The 25231-nt window shown below is 36.9% G+C and overlaps 3 protein-coding genes across 3 annotated transcripts in view; all 3 read right to left on the bottom strand.

Annotated features, from left to right (window-relative positions):
- Window positions 1-3241, bottom strand: part of LOC134841897 (condensin complex subunit 3-like) — a 29443-nt gene extending 26202 nt beyond the window's left edge. The window contains exons 1-4 of the mRNA XM_063857968.1: window positions 3050-3241; window positions 2758-2982; window positions 2411-2687; window positions 1963-2196 (exon numbers count right to left, since the gene is read on the bottom strand). Coding sequence (XP_063714038.1) covers window positions 1963-2196; window positions 2411-2687; window positions 2758-2982; window positions 3050-3241 — 928 coding nt within the window. The remainder of the gene's footprint in view (window positions 1-1962; window positions 2197-2410; window positions 2688-2757; window positions 2983-3049) is intronic.
- A 9401-nt stretch (window positions 3242-12642) lies between these two features.
- Window positions 12643-13524, bottom strand: LOC134841165 (uncharacterized). The gene has a single exon (XM_063856968.1). The coding sequence runs from the start codon at window positions 13522-13524 to the stop codon at window positions 12643-12645; it is 882 nt and encodes a 293-aa protein (XP_063713038.1).
- An 11649-nt stretch (window positions 13525-25173) lies between these two features.
- The window catches only part of LOC134841162 (cadherin EGF LAG seven-pass G-type receptor 2-like), a 34975-nt gene continuing 34917 nt past the window's right edge, over window positions 25174-25231 (bottom strand). Inside the window, exon 15 of the mRNA XM_063856963.1 lies at window positions 25174-25191. Coding sequence (XP_063713033.1) covers window positions 25174-25191 — 18 coding nt within the window. The remainder of the gene's footprint in view (window positions 25192-25231) is intronic.

Below are 25231 nucleotides of genomic sequence, written 5' to 3'. Positions count from 1 at the left end.
TAGTTATAATTGGTTTAGTCTTTTTCGTGGAATGAATATATAACGTGTTCTATGCATCAGTTTAGAAAAATCGCGCCGCAAAAAACTAGACAAACAGAGAATTTCCACGGCAAACAATAGGTAGGCAGCAATCGAGATATAAAACCTGTCAATTCATCAACATTCTTCAAAACTCAGCCACTATTTAGAATTTTGGGTTCTGCTTAGAATCGTGAACAAACAAAACTATTTGAAAACCAAGAACAACGAACTATACTTCACACAGAGGCGAAGCGGAGCTTCGCGCCACTTGCGATTAACACAAACATAAGTAAAAAAAATTGAAAAACCTCGTTGAAAAACAAACATAAGTAAAAAAAAATTGAAAAAAACCCATGTCTCGATAGAAGTTCCTTCGAGACTAACATACCAGAAATTTGAAAACTAAACAAGACTGCTTGTATCAGGGCGAAGCCCTGAATGTTCCGACTGCCTTTTAAGGCTTATGGAGCAGTAACAACCTAAAAAAATTAAATGTAATAAAATAAAATGCATTTTTTTAAATTTGAATTTTACATGAAAATCATCACCCCACACGCCATATAAAGAACAAAGGGATAAATTTCGCTCCTTGTAACAAATCAGTTATGGCGAATAAGCTTCTTTCAACCAATTTGGAACAATTTCTAAGACGGATTAACTCTCCGCTTACCTGTTAATAGCGCGAATTATACCGCCAAATTGGTCAAAATTGCAATCTTTAAACCCTCATAACTTTACGAAAAATGATCACAGGTGAAATATCTTTTCAATTTTAAGCTGAGGACAACAATACCTTTTGAATGATATTAAAAAATTCCGTCAAAAATGGCTAGTTAAAAAGTCGAAATTTGTCTGAAGAAAAAAAACCCAATCCGAGCACAAATATTCCCTTACTTTCGTATCGAAAGTCGGAACAATTAGTAACGGAACAAAACTTCCGAAGATTAAATAAAGCCTGCAATCTTTGAGCAGATACAATTTGAGCAGAAAAAATATGATTTCAGAAAAAAATCTTTACAGTTTCAAGTACCACCTGAGACTAGAATGAACAAATCTTGTACTTTCAACTAATCTTGCACTGCAGGAAAATGCCTACAACAAAAAAAAATGAGTGATGTGGCAACTAAGCCAAACAATCTTTGAATAGACACCTGATGAGCCGAAAAACAAACTGATTTAAAAAATAATTTCAAGTCCACCTCCCTGAACCTACACAGAACAACACTTGCATTGAAGGTTGCTAACAGGACAAACAAGATTTGTGATGTGGCAACTAAGCCAACAAAATTTTAGCAGAATAACGGAAGTTCAACAATTCAATTTTACCGAATTTTTTTTTCAATGGCATATATAAACTGAAAACAAAACAAATCTGACCGAGAGTCGAACCCCATAGCTTAGGGTACAAAGGCGACGGCGTCACTCTAGGCCAAGTCTGAAAGAACCAGAAAGTTGTGAAGGTTCAATAAAAAAAGCAAATTGAAAAGTTAAAACTTGCAAGAAAAATTGTTTACTGGAAAGTCTTGTTCCCGCTTTCAAGAAACTTGCTCTCGCAAGTGTAATAATACCTGAATTTAATGAACAAGAATTTTTGCCCTCGCAAAAACGCAATATCAGAATTGGTAAAATGACAAGATACAAGGTTTCAACAAGAGTAAAAAACTCAAAATCAAAATAAACCCAGGCTAAATTAAAAAGTCGAAGAAAACAAATTTCATTAAAAAAAGGGAACTGATACGACTGTAACTAGGCAAAAAATCACGAATCCGAAAAAATGTCACCATTTTTTTAAGAAAATTAATTGAAAAGAAACAAATACCGGAAACGGACGACACTTATTTACTACCTAAATTAAGGTAGTTTTATTTGAATTTTGAATAAATTGAGCATGTCTGAAAAGTACCATTCTCAAGGGTAGAAGGGAAACAAATATTGGCTTACGATGGGATGAGTTTCTGAACGCAATCGTTAGAACATCCACTCGTTGCTGGAACGAGAGAGCCTTAATGGTAACAAACTGAGACAGCGTCTGAACAGCAATTGCACGACAACCCATGTCCACGTCACGGCAGTGTCGCAGAATACACTTCAACACTGTGTTGTTGTTAACCACGAGAGAAGATAGAACCACCTTGCGTATTTCAGCTGATTCAGCGCCCAATAAAAAGGCTAGTTCTGAAACGACAAAGTATAGCCCAGTTTAACTCAATTAAGCTGCCTTTTAAAGAATTGTCCAATTCATAATGTTTGGGTTGAGTAAAAACTGCAAATTAGGAAACCGCGAAAAAAAATAAAAGTTCGATACGAGCTTCCATTTAAAGCGTTAAATAGTAAAAACCTCTTTCCAAACAATTTTTCTAAGCTTCATTCAATTCTGCAAAAATCTCACGTTTCACGACAGCATCTTTGTCCAACACCTGAGTGCGCGTAGCTGCATCATCTTCCATATCTTCATCATCTAATTGAGGCTGAAAAAACACGAGTGCCTTCACTGCCATCAGTCGCGCCTCCGAGGATTTGTCTCTGCTCCGAACCAGCAGAATATTGCGGAGTTTGTTCCAGAGGCCAACGCTCAGGTCAATTTCTTCGCTCGCGCACAGGGTCATGATATTCAGTATAAGTTGACATGTTTTCAGACGAAACTGTTTTCGCTGATCGTCGTGAAACTAAATGCATTTTCAATGATAGCAGATCTAAACTCTATACAAAACAAAATAACAAAAATTGCAGACTAACCTGTTCAATTAGCCATGTTAATTGATCCACAAAAGGCAACTCTTCGCCTATACAGTAGCAAGCAAATGAGGCAAAAAGTTTTAGGCTCTTTTCCACGGGAAACGATTTTTCAGGTATCTCATAATTTTGTACCAAAATTCCACTGATAAAAGTATTGAAATCTTGGATGTTTTCTGCGAAGTCTGGAATATTTTCAATTTCATTCTGACCAGTGACTCCTCTTGCCTAAACGTCAGCTTATTTTCATTAATCAACAAAAAAACAGTTCAACAAAATGAAAGAAACACTAAACCTTTTCATAATAACGTCTGAGAATCGACACTGCTGTTTCATTGTCCAATTTTCCATTTTGCACTTTATCAAAAAGATTTATCAGTTCATGTTGAAGCTTCTTCTCATTTTGCTTCAACGTGGTGATAGCTTCTTTTCCGTTTCCATTGCCACCAGCTGCGAGAGCTTTTTTGGTACCTTTTCTAGGAGGCATTCTTCTGAAAAAAAAACCGACAAAATGGAAATGCCCTACTCATAAAGTTCACTGGGAAATTGATATTTTATATTCCAGCACAATTTTCGTTCCTCATACTCTAGTCAGGCATACTAGGTACAGATGAAGTCATCGAAAGCTGGAATAATTGAGTACTACCAGCTACTCACAAATATATAGGGGTAAAGCGGAGCTTCGCAACACTTGCAAAACAATATAAAAAAAATTGATGATAAAAATTTCAAAAAAGATGCTGAATAGTAATTGAGACGAAGTCAAAAAAATTAAATGGTGCAAAATGTCCTAAGAAATTGAAAGGTACCTAAAAGGCTCTTTTTTCCGTTTCCATAGCCAACAGCTGCCAGAGCCTAAACGGCTCTCGCAGAGAGCCTTTGTGGTACCTTTTCTAGAATGCATTATTCTGAGGAAAATTGACAGAAGGGACACAGGGGCGAATCGGAGCTCCGCACTTCTCGCGATACAACACGAAAACATGAAAAACAAGTTGAAACAAATTTTAAAAAGTTTATTTAAAAAAAAAGAACCAAAATTTTCGTGCGTCTTGATTAAAGATAACTAGGGGCCCCACCTAAAGCTGGAGGTAGGTGTCTAGATAACTTTGTTTATCTGATGTGTGATGAAATGGGTAGTTTCAATAATAGGACTTTGCCCAAACCCTTAGTTGTTTCTCTTCTGGAACAAAAGTGAAGGGTGAAAAATTATGAGAATGTTTTTTTTTCATGCAAAAAATAAGACGTCGCTTCTACAGGAGAAAATCTTTCAGCCGGTTCAAAGAAAAGTCAAAAAAATTCTACAGACGAGTTCAAAAGCTCAAAAAAACTTAACTTTCCAAAACTAATATTTTTGTTCTGCTAAAAAGGGTCTAAGTTTTGAGAAAAGTCCGAACAGTTTCAAAAAATGGTCAATAAATCGAAAACTTTATTTTTCCGAGAAACACAGCTTTAACTGTGAATTATTGGGCTTCGTCGCTTATACAAAAATGATAACCACAACAGAGATTTGCTTTTGGTTTTTGTTTCTGTGGCATTATCAGTTTTTGCCTCAGTACGAAACGAATTTTCAGTTGAAGGAGTTCGATGGCACGAATCAGCAGCGATTCTGTCGATGAACGTTCTTATTTGATGAAAAGGACGAATTAGGAAGGGTCAGTTTGGACTAACATGCTTACTTATGAAAATTCTTTCAAAAGGAGTCACTTAATTTTCGCGACCAATGAAAAGCGCGAAAATCAGACAGGAAGAATTCCGCTGGTTATAATTGGACAAGAACTTGAAAAAGCAGACTAAATTTAAAGAGACAATTTGAACGAACGCGAAGATCCGAAAGCATTATGGAAAGTAAAGATTGTGCTGTCACAATCGTTACCGTGCTGATTTTATCAATCGAGAAGGCTGAGTCAGGATTACAACCATTTCTAGGGCTGAAGAGCGAGCTTATTTGGCGAAGATCGGGAATCCGGAAGGTCTTCCAGTGAATTCAGAGACTATCAGTTTAATTATTTTGTGGATTCCTGGTATGGCCTGAATGGAATTTACTCAATATAAGACTTCTTTTCAGCTAGAAATTAAGACAAAAGTTCGATCTTTCTCTGATGTAATTGTAAAATGTATGAACTCTTTTTTAAGGCGTAACCTCGTGATCAGGGGATGCTGCGACCCAGCCATGAGGTCACTATATTGCTTGTAACTAAGTTATTGTGCGAGGTTCGACTGATAGCCTACAAATAGTAATTTTTATGTCGACCCGATGTTATGAGAACCACACCAAATTGGCTATGACAGAGACAGTTAAAAGAACGTAAGGCTCTATTTAGATGCTAGCCAGTCGCTTTTTAATCTAGCTTTACTTTCCGTCGGTATGTATTTCCGAGAGAAGGTTACACATGTGTTTTTACAGGGGGTCCTGGGTGTTTTCCATAACATCATAATCGGCGGAGCAATTATCAGAGGCCTCTGATTCGTGCCTAAATCAGGCCTAAACCAAGAGCCAGAAAAAAGTTTCTGAACGCAAAAGCCTTCCGAATTCCCCGATTTCACTTTTTAACCTAGTTAAGACCGATAATTCAAGTATCTTGAAGAGTGGGGAATTGGCCATACCGTCATTCCTTAAGCGAAATTTGACCAAAAACAAAAACGATATACAATCAACCAATTAAAAAGTAAATTGGAACCTAAGAAAAACCACGAAATAAAAAAAACTTTTCGATTAAAAATAATCGAAAAAACAAAAAACAGTAGAAACATAAAATCAGTAGCGAACATTCCCCCAGACGAGATGCGATTGACTTTCCCGTTTGTTGTTTTTATATATTTAATTATTAGGGACATTTATGTCAAGCCCGATCGTTACGATCAACTCTGTAGCTTTTCCCGTGTCCCTGTTCTCGAGGGTTAATTGAGATTTCAAGCACATTAATGCTAATTTGCGCTCAATCAGGAGGAGTCAAGTGATTGCAGTAGAAGATCAATCCACCAGTGCAGGAAGCAGCAGGAAGGATCACAAGGACAGCAACAATCGACTTTTGGGTATCGTCATCACACCGGGTATCGGGGGGTATTATATCGGGGGGTATTATATTTAGTGCTACTTCTAATACTACCCATAATTTTATTCCTAAACTATTTTTCAAATGAATAGACCGTAAGCAGACCAGTTTTTAGGGTCAGAAAATTGATAATCTGATCCCCCACAAAACGCGATCCTCGAGATAACCATATTTTTTGGAATAAAATAAGCGCTAAGTTCGGTAGTATCGTTGTAATTCAACTTTTATAACTAAAGGAACTGGTTTAACTTAGTCCAGACAAATTAAGTGTAGAGATCTGAATTTTTGGATAAACGAAATGGTTTAACTTAGAACAAATTAAGTGTAGAGATCTGAATTTTTGGATAAACGAAATGCCGTAAAATAAGAAAATTTTTAGAAATTTTTGAGTTAATGCAATAATAATTCGTGTTCGGATAAAATACACTAAGAAATCGACATGTTTTAGAACCCGTTTACCGATAACCTTCCTGATCTCAGTGAAATCGGACTTAACGAATTTGATTTAGTGGATTCACATATTCGGAGGGGTCCAATTTGCAAGTTTTTCAGCAAATCATTTCGGTTGAAACGTTTTTGATTGTGAATTTTGCGTTAATATAGAACAGTGTAGGCCTTTTGAGCTCGAAATGATAATTTTAGGTCAACAGGACAAGAATTGCATAAAAAGTTGGGCGGAATCTATACGTTGGAAAATTTTGTAAATTGGGACCAAAATTGTTTCGTTTTATAACCTGAGAACTGATTGACTAGTCCGGTATATTTGATGTTGTTAGATTATGAATGAAATAAGCTTAAATTTAAGCTTTCAAAATTCGGAAGAAATAATCAATGAAATTTTTACAGAGTGTTTTCAGCAAAAAAGACCGATTTTCAAATTAGTCTTCTTTCGGAAAGCCCTTCTATCCCTTCCAAATGGTAGTAACGGTTCAATAAAGCACTTTTGCTTTGTTTTCGATGATAAGGAGGTTTGGGAAACCTCGAAGTAAGCGAGCAAGTCGAAACTAGTCTTGTTAATAGACCCCATCCAGTTAAAGGAAATTGTAAAATAAGCAGCTTAGCTTCAAACCGAAGGGGTCCAAAATCAAAACGAACACTTGCTAGTTAGTTATTTTTGCAGAAGAGAGCTCTAAAGTTGTATCCGGAATGGTCAAAAATTTTGTCAATCGAGAAGGTTCCCTTTTTGCCAATCAGGAAGGGTCCCATTTTGCCAATCCGGAAGGTTCCTAATTTTGCCAATCCGAAATGGTCCTATTTTGCCAACTTGGAAAGGTCCCAATCCGGAAGGGTCCTAACTTTGCCAATCCAGAAGGGTCCCATTTTTGCCAATCCGTATGGATTCTAATTGATACTGATAGTCTGCACAACCCAATTGATTATAATTGTTGCTCGATTGGTGCCCGATTCATTTTTTTAGTTATACAGCCAACCTTGTAGACATTCGGCCGAACCACGGACCTTGTCATGAACAGTTGAGATAGACAATTTAAAAGCTCCCGAATTCATACCTATACAGTTTCCTTGTTTTTTCTAAACTTTAACAGTTTCTTTCACACATTGACAACGGTTTCAGCTCATTTTTCAAAAACTGAATTTCCACAGTTGTTAGTGTCATTCGTTTACTTTAGTTTGAGATTTCCCTCAGTTTGAGTAGGGAAAACGGTATTGTAAAATTCGAATATTGAATTAGATATGATATATAAATAGATAGAATAGAGTAATGAATAAATGATTAACGAATCCAGAATTGAAGTATTGTTTTTATTGTTTAACGATTTTATGACTAGATTTAACACTTAAGGCTTTCGCAAGTGACCACCTCAGATTCTCAAGTGACAAACGATTTAGCTGGTGAGATTTGTCCTTGAATCATTTTACTGCACTATAAGTAGATATTTTGGACATAGTTAGATAAGACAATACATAAGTAAATAGAATATAATGAGGTACCGAAGGTCGCCTCATGACACTTCCACCTCTAGAAAAAATCCTTCCCCCTCTAGTTCAAGAAGTTTTGTCATGCTCTTCGATTCTAGTTTTCTTGAACGGAGTAGTTTGCTCCTTAGTTCTGGGAAACGGCACCTTTCGAACAATCGGGGTGAACGGCGTAGTGATGACTTGAACAGTGTTTGTTTGTAGTGACGAAGGCTCTGCAGAGTTTGATTCAGTTACACTCTTAACTGAATGACGATAAGGATCTCCATAAAACCTCGTCGGTTTCTTGGACCAGTTAGATGACCTATTAAACTCGCTCGAAGATTGGGAGGTAGGATTGTCGACCTCCAAATGGCCAGTATCCGCTGTGTCTTTTGCTGCTGTGTCAGAAGTCTCTGGCTGGTCCTGGGGTGTTGCTAACGCCCCTGTAGGAGATATCAAGGCGGGATTAGTTGGAGGGTTGATGATCGGAGCTTCTGATGTAGCGATCACGGGAGCCAATCCTTGAGGTGTTGTAACCGGTGCCTCCACCAACTCTAGCTGAGGCCCAGTGATCAATGAGTCCTCGCTTGATGACTCTGCTGTTAAGTCGATCACCTTGCCCTCTAAAGATTCGTCTGTCTGCCGTGTAGCTGGAATAGTAGATAGTTGAGACTGGGGCCGAGGAGCAATTCGTCGCTGCAAGCGTTCTCCCACTGTGCCTGGCGTAGCTGAAAACTTAGGGAGGTTAAAATTATGTCTTAGGCTTAGGTGATTTTTTCGGTAGACTTTCCCTTTGTCGGTAATGTAAGTATGATCCGTGACATGAGTAATCTTGATTTTTGCTAGTTTGAACAGAGGATTTCCCGATTTTCGATCAAGGACTTTCCGAAAGATTTTGACTCTTAGAGAATCTTGTAAAACTAATTTTTCTAATTAAGTTGTTTTGGACAGTCTTTTGGCCCTCGAAGAAGACGACACGTTCATTCTCTGTGAATGCGAGAGTGCTGGTGCTGACGTATAGCGGGCGTTATCGTAAAAGCGTAGGGTCCCCTTCGTGATCCCTGATTTCAGCGAGTTTGCGAGGTCGCTATTCCAAGCCGCCAATTCACGGAGAAGATCTTGTCCTTGTTGTGGAGGCACATTCCGTTTCCACTGCTTCCAGGTGTTAGCTGCCTTCGCAAGGTTCTCCAAGGCTTTATACGGTTGGTTGACTATCCGCTATACGCTCGCCCACACCAAAGAGTGGCTTGAATTTATAGGGGATTTCTGGGCTGTGTGACGATCCTCTGGGTACAACTTTAGCCCTATCGCGGCTGTAATCCTGGCTTGACCGTTGCTCCGGGGTTAGGAGGTTCCTCTCTAGTCCTTGTGCTGAAGTAGGAGAATGAACAACATTATCACGTGCTAATGAAAACTCAGTGTTGGGCTTCCTCCCAAAGTGTAACTCAAAAGGAGATACTTTTAACGTAGAATGCTTAGTTTTCCAAATATCAACGATAATTTGTTGTAAAGTTGACTTCAGATTTTTAAAATTAGGATCTTATTTTTCTGTTCCTAACTTCCGTTTTATGGTCTGGATCGATCTCTCCACCAGCCCACAACTCCGATGATCCCCCACCGCTGTGAGGATGTGTTTAATGCCTCTCAATTTGCAAAATTCTTTAACGACGTCAGAATGAAACCCAGATGCCTGATCTGTCCTAATGGTTTCTGGTATGCCATGATTACGAATATATGATCGCATAAATTTGACTATTTTTTTCGCACTGGTTGATTTAGTTAACATCACCGAGGGGAACTTAGAAAAACTATCTATGGCGACTAAAATGTAGATTTTCCCCTACTTATCATCTATTAACGGACCCGCGAAATCAAGTTGCAATTCTTGGTTTGGAGCTGACAACGTTGGTAACGGCTTAGCTGAGTCATAAGTCGCGGAAGTTTTGATGTTCTTACCAAATAGAGTACACTCCGGGCATTGTTCGCAGACATTAACGATCTGGCGGTTGAGAAATGGCCACCAAATATACTCCGAGGCGTCCATCATGGCCGCCTGGCCTGGGTGCGAGCGATGAAGTCGAATCAGGATAGCACTTCGTAACTGTTCGGGTATGGCTAGTTTGTTGTCTCTCAGGACACAGTTGTTCACCACCGCCGCTTTCGTCCAGAATTGGGTCATGTACGCCCCCAGTTTGTTAAAGGATTGCACATCCTTATTGATGATAGCAGTTCTCATCGGTCCGAGGAACGGGTCTTCCCCTGTCAGCTCTCCCAACAGATCCACGTCGAACAGTCCCGGCAATCCGACCACCTTCTTTTTGTCCTGTGTGACCAGCGGTTTGTGGTTATTGATGGCGTTAACCCCCATTCGAAGTGTCTCTCCTCGTCTGGCCTGTCTCGTTAGCCGCTGCCTCCGGCACTTATCGAGGAAGTGAGTGAGGGCCTTTTGCGTCGTTTGTCCTCGAGTAACCACGAAACGTTCTCGAGAATGTCTCTGCCTGGCAATTTTTCGGGTACGTATTTGATCAATACGGCTCGGGCGATCCATAGGGCGAACTGTAGATAGTCTGGGTCTTAGTTGACTGGAGGTGCAAAAATTAGGGGAATTTGTAGAAAAATTTTCAACAAAATTGAGGAGATTTGTTTGTTCGATCGTATTATTTGCAAAGTCAATAGTATTAGTAGAAGTATTTGAGTTATTGAGAGCAGAGTTAAGAGTAGTGTTTTGAGCAAGATTATTTAAAGTATCCATATCCTTACTGATTTCTAAGTTGTAAGGTCGGAGACAATGAGTTTGAGCAAAAACTTCCGGTTTAGCGTATCGCATTTGCATACTGTGCTGTGATTGGTCGAGAGTACTAGAGCATGAAAAGTCGACCTCTCGCGACGGTGATATATACTCACGATTTTGCATACGAGCATATGATTGGCTAGTTTACTGAGAGCATGAATGAACGCCCTCTAGTGGTGAGGAATTATGACGATAAATTAGCATATCCTTTTGAGATTGGTTAACATATTGAGTACTATTCGCGACGCCCTCTAGAGGCGACCAACTGAACTGTTTGCAACAAGGTGATTGGTCAGATGAATCGAACGTTGATTGGTTTGTCGTATTAGTTAAGAGGTAGCTAATTTCGCCTCTAATTTCACCAAACAATCTGATTGGTGGAAACTGGTTATAATTTGAAATTTGCCCCACCGGCACTACTTGAGGTTTGGATTGAGTACCAATCAAATTTAAAGCATTGTGAAAAGCTTGAATAGATTTAATGACAAATAATTCGTCATGCGATGATGGCAATGGTGCTACAGAAGTCGGGTATCTAGACATATAGTCGACGATGCCTAGGGCGGAGCCGGGTATATGTTCGATTTGATAGTCGAACGGAATGAGGCGGTCCGCCCAGCGAGAGAGTCGTGACTGATAAGACTTTTTACCATACGTTTCATTGAGGGCGGAAATGAGGGCCTTATGATCGGTTAGAATAACAAAACGTTTACCAAGTAAATATGTACGGAAATGTTCGCACGACCATACAATAGCCAAAAGTTCTAACTCATTGGTACTATACTTGATTTCCGCGGAGTTTAGCAACCTAGAGGCAAACGCAATCGGGGCCCAAACATTTGGCTCTACTTCTAGTTCCAAGCAAGCCCCCAGCCCTCTATGACTTGCATCACATTTAACACGCGAAGCTTTCGAAGCATCGTAAAGAAACAAATTAGGGATGTTTGCTATGAGGTTTAAGATCTTCTGAAACGCAATAATTTGCTCTTCCCCCCACAAAAACGATTTCTTATTCTCCGCTTTTAACGAAGCTGTGAATGCGACCGTATATTTGTGCAAATCCAGGATGAAAGGTTGAAGATGATTGAGTGTACCCATAAACGATCTTAACTGTTTAAGAGTTTTGGGTGGCAACAGCGATTTGATTGCCTCTATTTGTGAGAATTTTGGAGCGTAACAGTTTTCATCGATTTCATACCCTAACCAGACTAGCTTGTTAACTGAAAACTCACATTTACTAAGTTTCAACGCCCATCCTTCTTCATCCAATCGATTCATCACTCTTTCGACTAGTACGTTATGATCTTCAACTCTTTCTTTAGTGACAACCAGTATATCATCGAGGTAACATATGACACCCTCCAATCCTTGTAACGTATAGTCCATCGCTTTCTGAAATTCCGTAGGCATGTCCATCAGTCCGTAGAAACCAGTCTTGAATCGATATGTGCCAGTTGCCTCTCCGCACAAAATACTAAAGTTACAATGACTACTGGTTAGTTACGATAAAGGTAATTGACTGAAAGCGTATTTAAGTTCCAGAGAAGTAAGCCACACCTCCCCAGGTGTGTCTCTAGTTATGATTTGAGCCGCCGAGTCAATCAATTTATGCATATTAGGCATTTGACATTTGTTTTGCTAGATTTGGGCATTCATAGGTTTAGCATTCAACGCGAGTTTTATAGATCCTTCTTTCTTTGCAGTTAAGACTATGGGTGCGATGAAATGATCCGTAGTACATTTTTCTAACTTTTCAATGTGCTTGTCTTTAATTAACTTTTTAATCTCAGCCGTGACCCGATCTTGTAAATGTATAGGAACTTTTCGGCCTTTAACTTGTCTGGGCACCAACGGGTCTTTAAAATTAGTGAATACTTTATGGTTTTTCGACCTCCCCAGCCTGCTGAATACATTTGGATACCTTTTGACAGAGTGATCCCTCCAGAACTTTGAGGTCGAGTCCAATTCCTGATCTTTCGCCGCGTAGCTAACTTCTGCCGGTCTGCGTTGCACCGTTTCAATTCCCAATTTCTCATGAAGGTTCAACCCGAGTAAATTTCGAGTACGATTTTTGGAAACCAGGAAACACGCATTCTCGATTTTCCATCCTTTCGATGTAATAGTGATTTACAGAGAACCAAACAGTTGAATTGGTTTCTTGTTATAGTCAACATAAGTAACGTCTAGAGGGTGTCTCGCGATGTCCTTAAATTTAACGTTGGGAATCCGTTTCATGAGTATATCCGCCGTTTTCTTGTTAAAGAAAGATACGGGACTGTTAGTGTCCACCGTAGAATAGAAGAAAGAGTTACCGGAACGTAACTGTATACTGAGGCTCCTTGGTTGTCCTCCCGCTGTCTTTAGAAGTTCCACATTGTTAATCTGCACAACGCCTATCGCCATGACCCCATATTCCGGCTCGCTGTCACCATTAACTTCAATTAAATTACACTCTTGGTCTGTAGCCATCTCTTCATTTTGTACCATGTTCACGCGTCGTCTCGTAGTGTTACACACCTTAGCAAAATGACCCTTCTTTTTGCAGGCATTGCAAGTAGCTTCTCTAGCCGGGCACGACCGGCGATGCTCCAAAGAAAACGGGTTGCCACAAAAATAACATGGTTTATTTTGATCTTGTCGTTGGTTAGGACGGTTTACACCTCCTCCCCGGCTACTATTTCCTTGGCTCTTAAATTGTTGTACTGACGAAGTTGGTTCCTGCTTGACTCGAATAGAGTTTGTAGTATTAGAAGTAGCGTTGTTATGTGGGAGCAATTTCTGAAATTGTTCTGATGTTTTGGCCCCTTTCTCATTCTCCAAGGCCAGTTGTAGAGTATCATCAAGATTGGCTTTTGCTCTGATTAATTGCTTCTGAACCTCCACATCGCGAATGCGACCAATAAACAAGTCTTTCAATGTTGCTCTTTCCTGATCAATCGGCCAATTACACAACGCAGTTTGAGCGCTAAGTCGGGCGTAAAATGATGAGAATGAGTCATTATCCTGCATGAAAATTGTATTATACAGCTGAATCCTTTCGACTGTGTCGTCCCGCTCTGCCTTGAAAACATCCTCACAACACTTGTTAAAATCAATGAAAGAACTAGTATTGAGGTCCAAATGAGGGTAAGAATTCAAGAATCGTTTTTTCCTCTCATTTCCCAGTGCGCCTCTGCCTCATAGTAACACCAGTTATGTCCAATGCGAGGTCCTTTCCTTCTCCTCTCTTGATTGTACTCATCGATTCTTCGATTAGCTGCTGCAATTCGGAGGTTCCTATTGGCCACGTCTGCTGCATTTTCTTCAGCACTCGGTGCTTCGGGCTTTGGGTAGGGTTCATCCACTAACTCTGCTGGGGCAACTAGTAACTCCCCCGGTGAAATGTTGTCTTTGAGACTCACGGCCAAAATAAATTGTCCTACCCAAGTCTCCCAAATGAAAGGTGGGTTAACCGATGTTCTCGCCCAAAAAGGTGGTATTCCGAGTAGGTCAGTCCTGTCTTCATTCACAGGAACTGCTGGCTGCGCCATGAGATTTCCCTCAGTTTGAGTAGGGAAAACGGTATTGTAAATTTCGAATATTGAATTAGATATGATATATAAATAGATAGAATAGAGTAACGAATAAATGATTAACGAATCCAGAATTGAAGTACTGTTTTTAATGTTTAATGTTTTTATGACTAGATTTAACACTTAAGGCTTTCGCAAGTGACCACCTCAGATTCTCAAGTGACAAGCGAGTCAGCTGGTGAGATTTGTCCTTGAATCAATTTACTGCACTATAAGTAGATATTTAGGACATAGTTAGATAAGACAATACATAAGTAAATAGAATATAATGAGGTACCGAAGGTCGCCTCATGGCATAGTTTGATTAATACTTACAATGCACATCTTGTTTGTCTTTCACACCATAATTCAATTTGTTTTCACCTGTACCTTAATGATTTTGATAATTCTCCTCAGTTTCATATAATGACCATAATAACCATGAAGGTTCAACTTCCGAAAAAATTGTTTAATGGTATATTCCATCCTCCAAAAAAAAGCTGTAGAAAAGTAAACGTATAACCATAAAAAAACGAAATTATTGAAATATTGTTAACAGCGTGGTTGAAATTTTTCTAGCTTTTCCCCCAAAAATGAAATATTTTTGTCTCGATGTTTGCCACTTCAATGAAGAGCAGTCGTATGATCAAATTCAGTAACCTTGGTCATCGAATTCATCAAAGGAGTTTTGTCAATTTTATCCCAAATTTCTCTACCGGTTATTGTTATACCTTACTATGCTTTACCAATCGGGCTATCTGAATTAACTCATGAAATTCAACCCCCGTTGATAGGCTTCTACTGACTAGACTAATGAAGGGTAATTTTGCGTATTGTCCATATGAGTCTTGAATATTATCGGTGCTAGAGGCAGTTTTAATTTCTTTCGCATTTAGTTCCTGAGATTCATTTTTTAAATTCAAAAACAATTCGATAGATTTTTTGAACACAGTATTTTGTGCTGTTGCAAAAATTTCTTTTGCTTACTGGAACCATATATGTCGTGAAAATCCACATAACCTCATAAATATTTTGTAGACACTTTTTTTTTTGTGCATAACAAAATATTGACAATCGTATCATATCACTTTGATGAACTCATGGAACGCACCTGCTTCTTCGGTATCAAACCCTCGAAGCGGTTGTCTTTTCTATGCCACAATCTCCCCATCAAAGTTATACTTTGCAAGATGCAAAATAAAATTAGTTAAAAGACTCTGGTGTTGTTCTACAATGCGGAAACTGTTTTCGTTTGTCAGGAGCTCCCAAAAGATAATTGCGTCTAGTTAGCTTTGAGTCACAACTTTGACAGTTTGAGTTTTTGAAATTTCTGTTTCTGTAAAGTTTGTTATGGGAAGGGTTCTCATGCTTGAGGGACCGAATGCTTGAAAAGTTTCAACCAATCAAAATCGCTAAGCGTTCCTATTGGTTAAATACTTTTCTCACAAAAGCGAAGTCAATATTAGCAGAAAATGTTTTAAATCAGAGGAAATTAATCAAAAATTTTACAAATTGCAGATTACAACCGCAATACTATTCAGATAAACATCAAGATTTATGAGTTCAAGTTCATTAAAAAAATTTCAGTCTTGAAAACTCATCTGCCTATTATCTAATCGGTGAGCGTTAACACTATTGGCCTGGTTATATTTTCCTACTTTGAGATTTTTGCGATTTACTTCGAGATTTTGAATACTCAATTCTGATTGGCTGAAAGTAAGCTAAATTTAATTTCAAGCATTCGTTCCCTCAAGCATGAAGGGCGCCACCAATGACCCTCCCCTTATTAGTGGCGTCCCTCATGCTTGAGGAAACGAATGCTTGAAATTACTTTTAGCTTATTTTCAGCCAATCAGAAATGAGTATTCAAAATCTCGAAGTAAATCGCAAAAATCTCAAAGTAGGAAAATATAACCAGGCCAATAGTGTTAACGCTCACCGATTAGATAATAGGCAGATGAGTTTTCAAGACTGAAAATTTTTTAATGAACTTGAACTCATAAATCTTGATGTTTATCTGAATAGTATTGCGGTTGTAATCTGCAATTTGTAAAATTTTTGATTAATTTCCTCTGATTTAAAACATTTTCTGCTAATATTGACTTCGCTTTTGTGAGAAAAGTATTTAACCAATAGGAACGCTTAGCGATTTTGATTGGTTGAAACTTTTCAAGCATTCGTTCCCTCAAGCATGAGAACCATCCCCCAATAAAGTTTATTAGTGTCCAATTTTAGGGTGATCTAAGAGTTGCGTCGTCCCTCTTTTAAAATTTTTTCCAGGTAACCAAAACTATATTAAAAATTACCCTACTTTTGCATTCCTGCTGGGATTTTCTTGCATTGTTGCATTCTTGCTGGGAGTTTTTCAAAAAAAGAAACGCAGTCTATTTTCTGTTAAACTTTAGGCATTTGAAGCCCCATTGAGTAATTCACGACTGATTAGAAAAAGACCTCGTGTGTTATTTTTTGTGAGAGAAGCCCATACTGTTCAGCATAACTACTTCATGCCAATATTTTCCTATTTGCTCGCATTTTTGTATAAAAATTTGATGCGTCCGCTGCAAGTATTTGTTCTATTTTACCACAGTTCTATTCAAAAATTTTGTTGCAAAAACCTGGTGTTTTTTTATCTTATCCTTTATCTAAAGTTTCTTACAGACTAGATCACTGAGTGTTAGAAAGCCAGAATTAGTTTTGATGCATCCAGCAGACCGGTTGCATCATCCCACTTATTTCTTTTCTCAAAATCATTACTCTATTTGAAGCCAGATAGAAACAAAATATTCGTCTTACATGTGATGTTTTTAGTTTCAATAGTAGTTCCTCGCTTTTAAGCCTTTCAAATGCTCCTCTCATTTGAGCGCACAGTTCATTGTGCCGCATTGTTTTCTAGTATTGTATCATTTGCTGGTTTATTTCATTGTATTTGGCAAACTAATCAAAATAAAGTCTCCCAATGTAGTCTCCAATGATTTTTTTTGCATTTTCGTTTACTGCCCGCATCAAAATTAAGGCGTAAGTAATCGATTATAACGGATTATTATGACAATTTTTCACAATTTTACTTGATTATAATTACCAAAACAAGGTTGTTGAAGGAATAATAATCGATTATAATCGTGATATTTTCAAGAGATTATAATCTCTTTTAATCCACTTTATTTGATTATAATTGCAACAGAAAACCTCTTATAATCGATTATAATCTACTATAATCGTGATATTTTCCAAGATATTATAATCTATTATAATCGATATTAATCGTGATATTCTCCAAGAGATTATAAAGTCGTATGATCCATTATACATGATTACAGATCAAACAGACAACCACTTATTATCGATTAAAAAGCATAATAATTCCTGACTTTTTCAAAAGAAATTTGGTGAAATTAATAATTATAAAAACTAATAATCATAGAAAAAAAAGATTAAACATTCAAAATAAACATATTCAAAGCGACTTGAAAGATTTCATCAATAATCACTAAATATTTTAAAATTAACCATTATCGCCTCATATGTTGTTCAACGTTGTTCTCTTGTTCTATTATGATCTCGCTGATCAGTCTCTTGTTCGGTGCCTCGCGCAGGTAGTTGGTGCAGGTGACGAGGGTGAACGAAGATTTGGATGTCTTGAGCAGGTGCCTGGTGCAGGTGAAGAGGGTAACCGAAGAGTTGGGTGCCTTGAGCAGGAGGTTGGTGCAGGTGAAGAGGGTGACCAAAGAAGTAGGTGTCATGAGCAGGAGGTTGGTGAAGGTGAAGAGGGTACCGAGGAGTGGGGTGCCTTGAGCAGGAGGTTAGTACCAGCGAAGAAAAAGCTTGAGCAGTTGGGGCGGGGGGGGGGGGTAAGAGCAGAATGTGTGCTGAGTTTATGAGTACGTCGTAAGAGGGATCACGTTCTTTTTATAACGCTAAGTAATTCCCTAAAAATCACGTTTGATCTTCAATATAAATAGTTATGGCACCCTATTATTAATAGTTAAGCCCCATACAATAATACACACCTTTTCACTACCACTCAGTTGAGGGAGGGTTGTTATGGGGGTGCTTAAATTTTTAGGGGGCTTAATAATACCCGTAATATAACAATCCCTGCCCCTATCATAAGCCCCTAATTTTTTCTAATACAAGTCACTTAAAATAAGCCCCCTATAATAAGTCCCCTAAAAATTCAAGCATCTTAAAATTGAGACAGAGAGAGAGAAAGACAGAACAAAATTTAAAAAAAAAAAGGTTAGATCTGCAGTTTAGATCTCTACCTCTCTCTCTCTCTCTCTCTCTCTCTCTCTCTATTTATATCTGGCTTACTTTAACTCCCCCTCCAGTTATATTAAGGGAGTTCCCTCCCCTTAAAGCTCCCTTAAAATCCTCCTAATATAGCTCCCCTATATATTGGGGGCTTACATTATGATGCTTTTAAAAAAATAATGAGAACGCTTCAGCAAAAATAACTAAAAATAAGTAGGGACGAATTTTGAAAGGGGTTATCTTATGAAGTTTTTAGTTCTAATTTTTTTTTTCAAATCAAAACAGATTAACTACATCTCGCTCTACGATTTAAAATACAGCTGAAAGCATCTTGTCGGCACGTGCATTGAAAATTGTAAATGTTTTTCTCAAACAAAAAAAAATTTCAAAAATTTTCTATGGTACACAATTCATCTCTCCCAGTAAACTAGAACACAAATTAAGGGGCTTTACACTATCTTCTTTGTTTGCGAAAACGATTTACTATTTTTACTGTCAGTTCCGACCAACTAAAGCAAAATAATAACTTCCAGCGAAACTTTGCCAAGACTGGGTCAACTCTAGAGGGTCAAATCTAGCGGGTCAACTTATATACTTTATGTACAGCTTACGGGGCGGCCATACTTGATTGGTATGGCTCATGCTAATATACGCCAGTTTCTAGCACATTCCAAGCCTTTTTCAATTTTTTTAAAATTTTTTTGACATGTCAGATTTCAAAGTTTTCGATATTTGAATTTTCGAAAATCGAACAGTACAGAAAATCTGTTTCAATCGATTTTAATCACTTGAAACATATCTTACAAAATAATCAATTATAATTAATTATAATTGATTAAAATTTTGCCTAAAATTAGCCTACTTTAAAAATGACTTCAAGAGATGATAATCGATTAATAAGTGATTATAATAGATTTTTTTTACAATTTCAATAAGACAGCTACTAAAATCATAATATAATCGATTCTTCTCTCTTGAAATTGTTTGTGTGGGTGGTTTTTAACGCCTTTTTTCTTTACCCAGCTTTCTCTTGGTTTATTGGCGGATCTTTCGGGAACGTTTGCTCTATAAGAGGCTGCGGCACTGCAGTTTTATATTTCATTCTTTTCGAAGAAGTGGTGAAAAATTTTTTTCGACATCAGCTGTTGTTGCTGGTATCTCGAGAATGGCTTATATGGCTCGGGAATTTTCTTCTGATGAATCGCATATGGGAATACCACGGCTCTTTTTCCTTTTACCACCCACCATCAAATTTTTATATTTAAAATTATTGTTTACATAGTCTGATTGTCATGAAAATTGGCACGCCGACTAATTATGCTATGATAAACATATTTGGTTTTCATAATGAACCTTGTAAAATTACTCCTTAGGCCATAAAATTTTATTTTCCTTGTTTTATTTTCCGGTTTTTGAGTTTTTAGACTTTTTCTTTCTTAGAACTGCTACAACCTATGTTTTGTCTCTTCTTACGAATAATAGTTCAATGACAATCTCTGGGAGTATGCGTGGCCCGTTGTACAATGGATTTCAGTCATCGTAAATTGGGCCACGCTTAATTGTCTATCCTCTTAAGAGAGTGGTTGGAAGAGTAGAACCCTATCGTCCCTGTTCTATTTTTGATCGTAATATTTTCTGTTGTAGCATGTCTTCTGTCTGTTTCGCTCTGCTCGGAAAATACAATTTCAATGGGCAGTTTTTTTTTACTACTGAGATTTTGATCTAACTGAAAAATAACACTGTTTTATAGATTGATATTAAACTTTCTTGTCATTTTTGAGATACGAGAAAAAAATTGCAATTGAGTAAAATAATATAAAAATCAACTTGATTGGAAATCAAAAGTCAAACAACTAAAACTTGTTCCGACCAATCTTATCGGTTCTGTCAACTTACTCAGGCTTGTCTATCATAGAAATCGACGGAATAGTTCTAGTGTTCTAAACTGTTGGAAACAACAATATTTGACGTGCCGAGGCCGTTAATCATAGCAGTTGTAATTGTATTAGCAGGATTTTTCGGAACGCTGTTTTTTCCAAAGTGTCATAGGCAGGGGCGGATTTAGGGGGGGGGGGGGGAGGGGCGAACGCTCCTTCCTCAGGGATTCGACCCGCTGCCGACCCAAAGGGTCCCCCTTTGAAACTTTTTCAGAAATCCATTTTTGGCTGACCGACCCTAAAATTTTTCTAAAGGCGCCTTAGGCGCCAATATATACTAACTTTGAGGGGGAGCGCGCGCCAAAAAAATCGCGATTTTTTTGTCAAAATTTTTCAAAAAGTGCCCAAAAACAGCTTTTTTGACTGTTTTTTCAAAAATTCGCCTGCGGTGCACAAAATTTTGCAAAAATAGGGGCAAAACAGTGCTTTGGGAGAGCTCGAAAAATCAATTTGGTCGAACTAAAAAAAAAGGTCGTCAAAATTTTCGAATTTTTTTTCGAAAATCCGTCCCCCACTCAAGAAAATCCTAGATCCGCCCCTGGTCATAGGTGTCCAAAATTCCCAAAATTTTGGTGTATTTGTGACTGTAGCAGGTATTGGTACAAGAATGTGTGTGCAGAAATTTTAAAACTTCAAACTAAGAAAAAAAATCTTGCTAATTTCAGGTCTCATTGGTTTGTTGACCAGATAGCAATACTTTAAACTGTGACTTTGAAGAACCCGTTTCAGAATTTTTTCCGCGATCATCCAAGTAAGGCTTGACAGAAATGCTAGATAGAAATTCATAATTTTGACTGTTTTTAGGATCACATATTTACAAAAAAGTTATTAACATCAAAAAAAAATTGTATGTATTTCAGGTGTGTTCTTTTTAAGAGCATGAACCAAATTTGAATAAAAAATCATTGTTGTTCCTTGAACTGATTCCTTGAACCGCTTATTGTTCCGACTTTTGAAGAGAACGGAATATTTATGCTCGGGGTGGTTTTTTTTATTCAGTCAATTTTCATCGATCGAAATAATAGTTTTCAACAAACATTTTTAATACCCCGATGAAGATATGGACTTCCTGAAATCAAATCTAAAAAGATATTTTTCATCCAATTATTTTTTGTAAAGTTCTGGGGGTTTGAAAATTGCCAAATTATCCATGTTATGGACTAAATTATGCGCGCTTTGAAAAGTTTATTCATAATGCTGAGAAAATTGTAACGCGAATTATCCCGCACAAAAAAATGCTTCCAAATTGAATTGAGGCAGCTCATTGGTCGTATTAAGTTCGTATGACTCAAAATTTTACACATTGATATTGTCCAAAATGTATATAGGTTTTCGACATTTTCTTTTCTCATAAACTATCCGACATGATTTAGGGGACAGTCGGAACATTCAGGGTTTATTGCCATGATATACGAGCAGTTAATGTTGATGTTCAACTTAACATGTCAGTTTGGTTAATCGATTAAATCATGGCAGTAATATTGGGTAGCGCAGCTTTAATATTCGAACTAGAATAGAATAGCATATGAATATAGCAAATGACCAAGTAGATTACAGAATAGCCTTAGTTCTCTATGGTAAAACTTCTAAGAGGGTATAAAACTCCGCATATGCGTTATTAGCACGAAATAAATCGCACTTAACTTGATTCAAATTGGCTCACTTCTAACCGCATAAAAAATTTAGTTTGCATTTGCAAAAGGTTGCCCACTACAAAATCAACACAACTTTACAAAAATTGATCTAAACATCTTTTGAGTTTGAGCTCAAGAAAAAAATAATTTTCGCATGATATGAAAAATTGTCGTTAAAAATGGCTAAATAAAAAGTTGAAATTAGTTTGGAGAAAAAACCATCTCGAGCGCAGATATTCCGTCGCTTTCTTCGAAAGTCGGAAAAATAAAGGAGTGACTTAAACCACGCCCAAGCATTTGTGAAACCTAGAGCAATCAGAAATAGAATGTATTGAAGGTTGTTGACCTCGTCTTGACTGCATAGCATTGTTGAATTGATGAAAAATATTCGGAAATAAATGAGCACAAAGCAAAACTGTCGCACTAAAAAAAATTGGTGGCGAGCAACTGAATTTCTTTTAGTCAGCATGCTTACTTAGTATGGGAAATGAATTGATGACTTCGCTAATGGGTCTCAAAAAACAAGCATCACACGTCAAAAAACAAGATATATAATTTTTCATGTGAAACTTGCTTCAAATCAATTCTGAGCGCTTAATCAAAAGAAAATTATTTTTAATTTGCAACAATCTATCGTACGTTCCAATCACATGATCGTTTAAAACCTTAATTTCTATTTACTTCTATAATATTATTTTCTTGAAATCTAGTGGTTGCTCAATTATAATAAACGTTGCGTTAGTTCTTTTTTTCTCCTTTAGTCCAGATAGTACCCGAAAACTATAAATAGTTTATCAACCTCATTTGGTTTTTTTTATTTTCTGAGCTACACGGAAAGCAAATATAACAGCACGCTAGAGCTCATCAATTTTTGGAAAAATAGATTTTTTGACAAAATCCTAACTAATAAAATTGATACATTTTGAAAACAAAATTGATCGGTAAATTTTAAAAGAAAAGCGTAAAATGCTTTCCAATTTAAAAACTCAAAGCGCCGGGCTAAATTTTGTCAGAAATCATCTCAGGAAAATCAGCACACAAAGGTCGCTCAGTCGAAATCAGTTAGAAAACAGTTGATCTCAAAATCAAACTTCATAAGACCATTGAGATTTGCTTCATAAACTAGTGCTGGGTGCTGGGCTGTAAAAGCAATAAGTTTTTTCTTTATTCCGTTTTTTTTTTGCTTTTTCATCATTATACACATAACTGTGTTCTTATTATTTCAATTAGATCTTTGATTGTTTTAATTAATGAAAAGTGAAAACAGTGAGAGATTTGAACACATATAAGGACGGTTCCGATTGATAAAAAACAATTGCTTGTAAAATGAAGTTGTTTGCTGGTTTTAAAGATAATTTTATTATTTTATTATTAAAAATCAGGAGTTGGTTTTTATTGCTCTCTCTCTCTCTCTCTCTCTCTCTCTCTCTCTCTCTCTCTCTGCGCGGACCCATTTATTAATTTTTTTGGTATAATTTTCTTCTGAAGATATTTTCTAAAACTTAACCTAAATTGATATCAATCTCAAATTACTCTTTTTTAAACGTTTTTCTGTAATTGATTGGTGAATGTGCGCGATTGATGAAACAATTTCAAGTTTGATAAAATAATATATGAAATGAACTGTTACGTTTTTTGCAGGTATTTCAGTGAAAATTCAAATTTAGCAATTGAAAACTGATGAAAAGATCTTTAAAATTAAAATTCAAGGGCACTTCCCATTATTGTTTCCTAATTGAATCGTGTGAAGTTTTTTCAGAATGAATTGTGACAATTTTTCAAGCTCATTCTTCGATTTGAGCAATCAGATATTTGATTTTATGATGATCTGTGATTAATTTTAATGACACCAAATGGAGTTCAATTACTTTTAGCAAACGCAACTTTAGTTTTATTCAAAACGAAAATTTTAAAAGTTTTTCCTAAGAAGAGAAAAGTGAGTTTCCAAAAATTTATCTAATTTAGCAAAATGAAAAAATACACTGGAAGCAATTTTTTTATAAGTTGTAGCTGTTCTTTTTACGAAAAAGTATGTTCTTTCTTAGAAAAAAGGCGGCTATACTTGGTCAAAATCAGATTATGCGAAAGCAAAACTGTTAAATTTGGAAAACGTAACATAGCCGGCCGACAGACAGCTGGAAAAGATTCAATGAACTTTTCCAGCTGTCTGTGAACAAAGTACGGAAAAGGAAAACTGGCTTGATTTTGAAAAAAAACTTCACTTTGAAAAATTTGAAATAAATTTATGAGGATTAAAATCTCAACGAATTTCAAAGAAAACATATAATTTTGATTTTTTGATAAAAATTAGCCCAACTTTAGAAAACTGGATCATATCGTAAATTTTTCATTCCGCTGGGCAAACTGAAAATTAGAATACACTTAGGAAACTAAAAGTTGATTATGTTTTTTGTGATTTTAACACTTTTGCTGTTTGATAAAGAAGATCGTTTTCCTTTTAGTAAAAGAAATAAGCTGAACTTCAAAAACAAGCCAAACCGAAAAAAAATATATATTTGAGCTTGAAAAAATGTGGAGACTTTTCCTGGAGAAAAGATAGCCAACAGACAGCTTCAAAAGAATCAATGAACGCTAACATAATTTTTGAAAAAATCTCAACTTTCAAATTTCAAAATAATGCCCTTTAAACTCTTTGTATTTCTAGAACAGTTTATCATGGGTACCTTTTGCTGAACATGAGGAAAATTGATGAATAAGTTAAATTTCTATTTCGTTGGAAAAACTGAAAATTAAATTCCAATTTTCGATAAAAGAGTTTGCCGTCCTTTGAACAAAGGAAACAATCTGAACTTACAAAGAAATCAAAAACCAAATCGCGAAAAATTAAATTTGAGCATGAACAAAACTTAACCCTTTTCCTGAAAAAAACTTAAAAAATCATCGCGACCTATATAAGTGTCTGAACTACGTTCATCGACTCTTAGAAATATATTTTAGCAGAAATGGCAATTAATTCTAATAGGGATGTTTACCAAATTTATGCACTATTAAGCAACTATTTGTTTGACCTATACAGTCGCCCCAACGTGTTGCGTACTTGCCAAGAGAGGGCTGGCTTTGATACAAAAGTAGGAGCCGGGTATCGCCGCAAAACGGCTACGAGCGCTCAGCGTGCCTACTGACAATCTTGAACTGTCAACTGGCTTAGCAGTCTTGACCACTTCCTAACATTGCCATCCTGGGAAATAGTAGAATTACCAACACAGCTTCTAGTTAATTTTGTGCCTAAAGTTTCGTATACGCCTAATATAGTTTTCGCCAAATCTACAGCCGCTGAGATACCTATCAGAAATACTAAAATTAAAACTTTAAGGAACTAAAA

This window comes from Symsagittifera roscoffensis, chromosome 3 (assembly GCF_963678635.1).
Source record: "Symsagittifera roscoffensis chromosome 3, txSymRosc1.1, whole genome shotgun sequence".
NCBI classification, from domain to species: Eukaryota; Metazoa; Xenacoelomorpha; order Acoela; family Convolutidae; genus Symsagittifera; species Symsagittifera roscoffensis.
The sequence above is the reverse complement of the archived record's forward strand: the minus strand, read 5'-3'. Positions and strand labels throughout refer to the sequence as shown.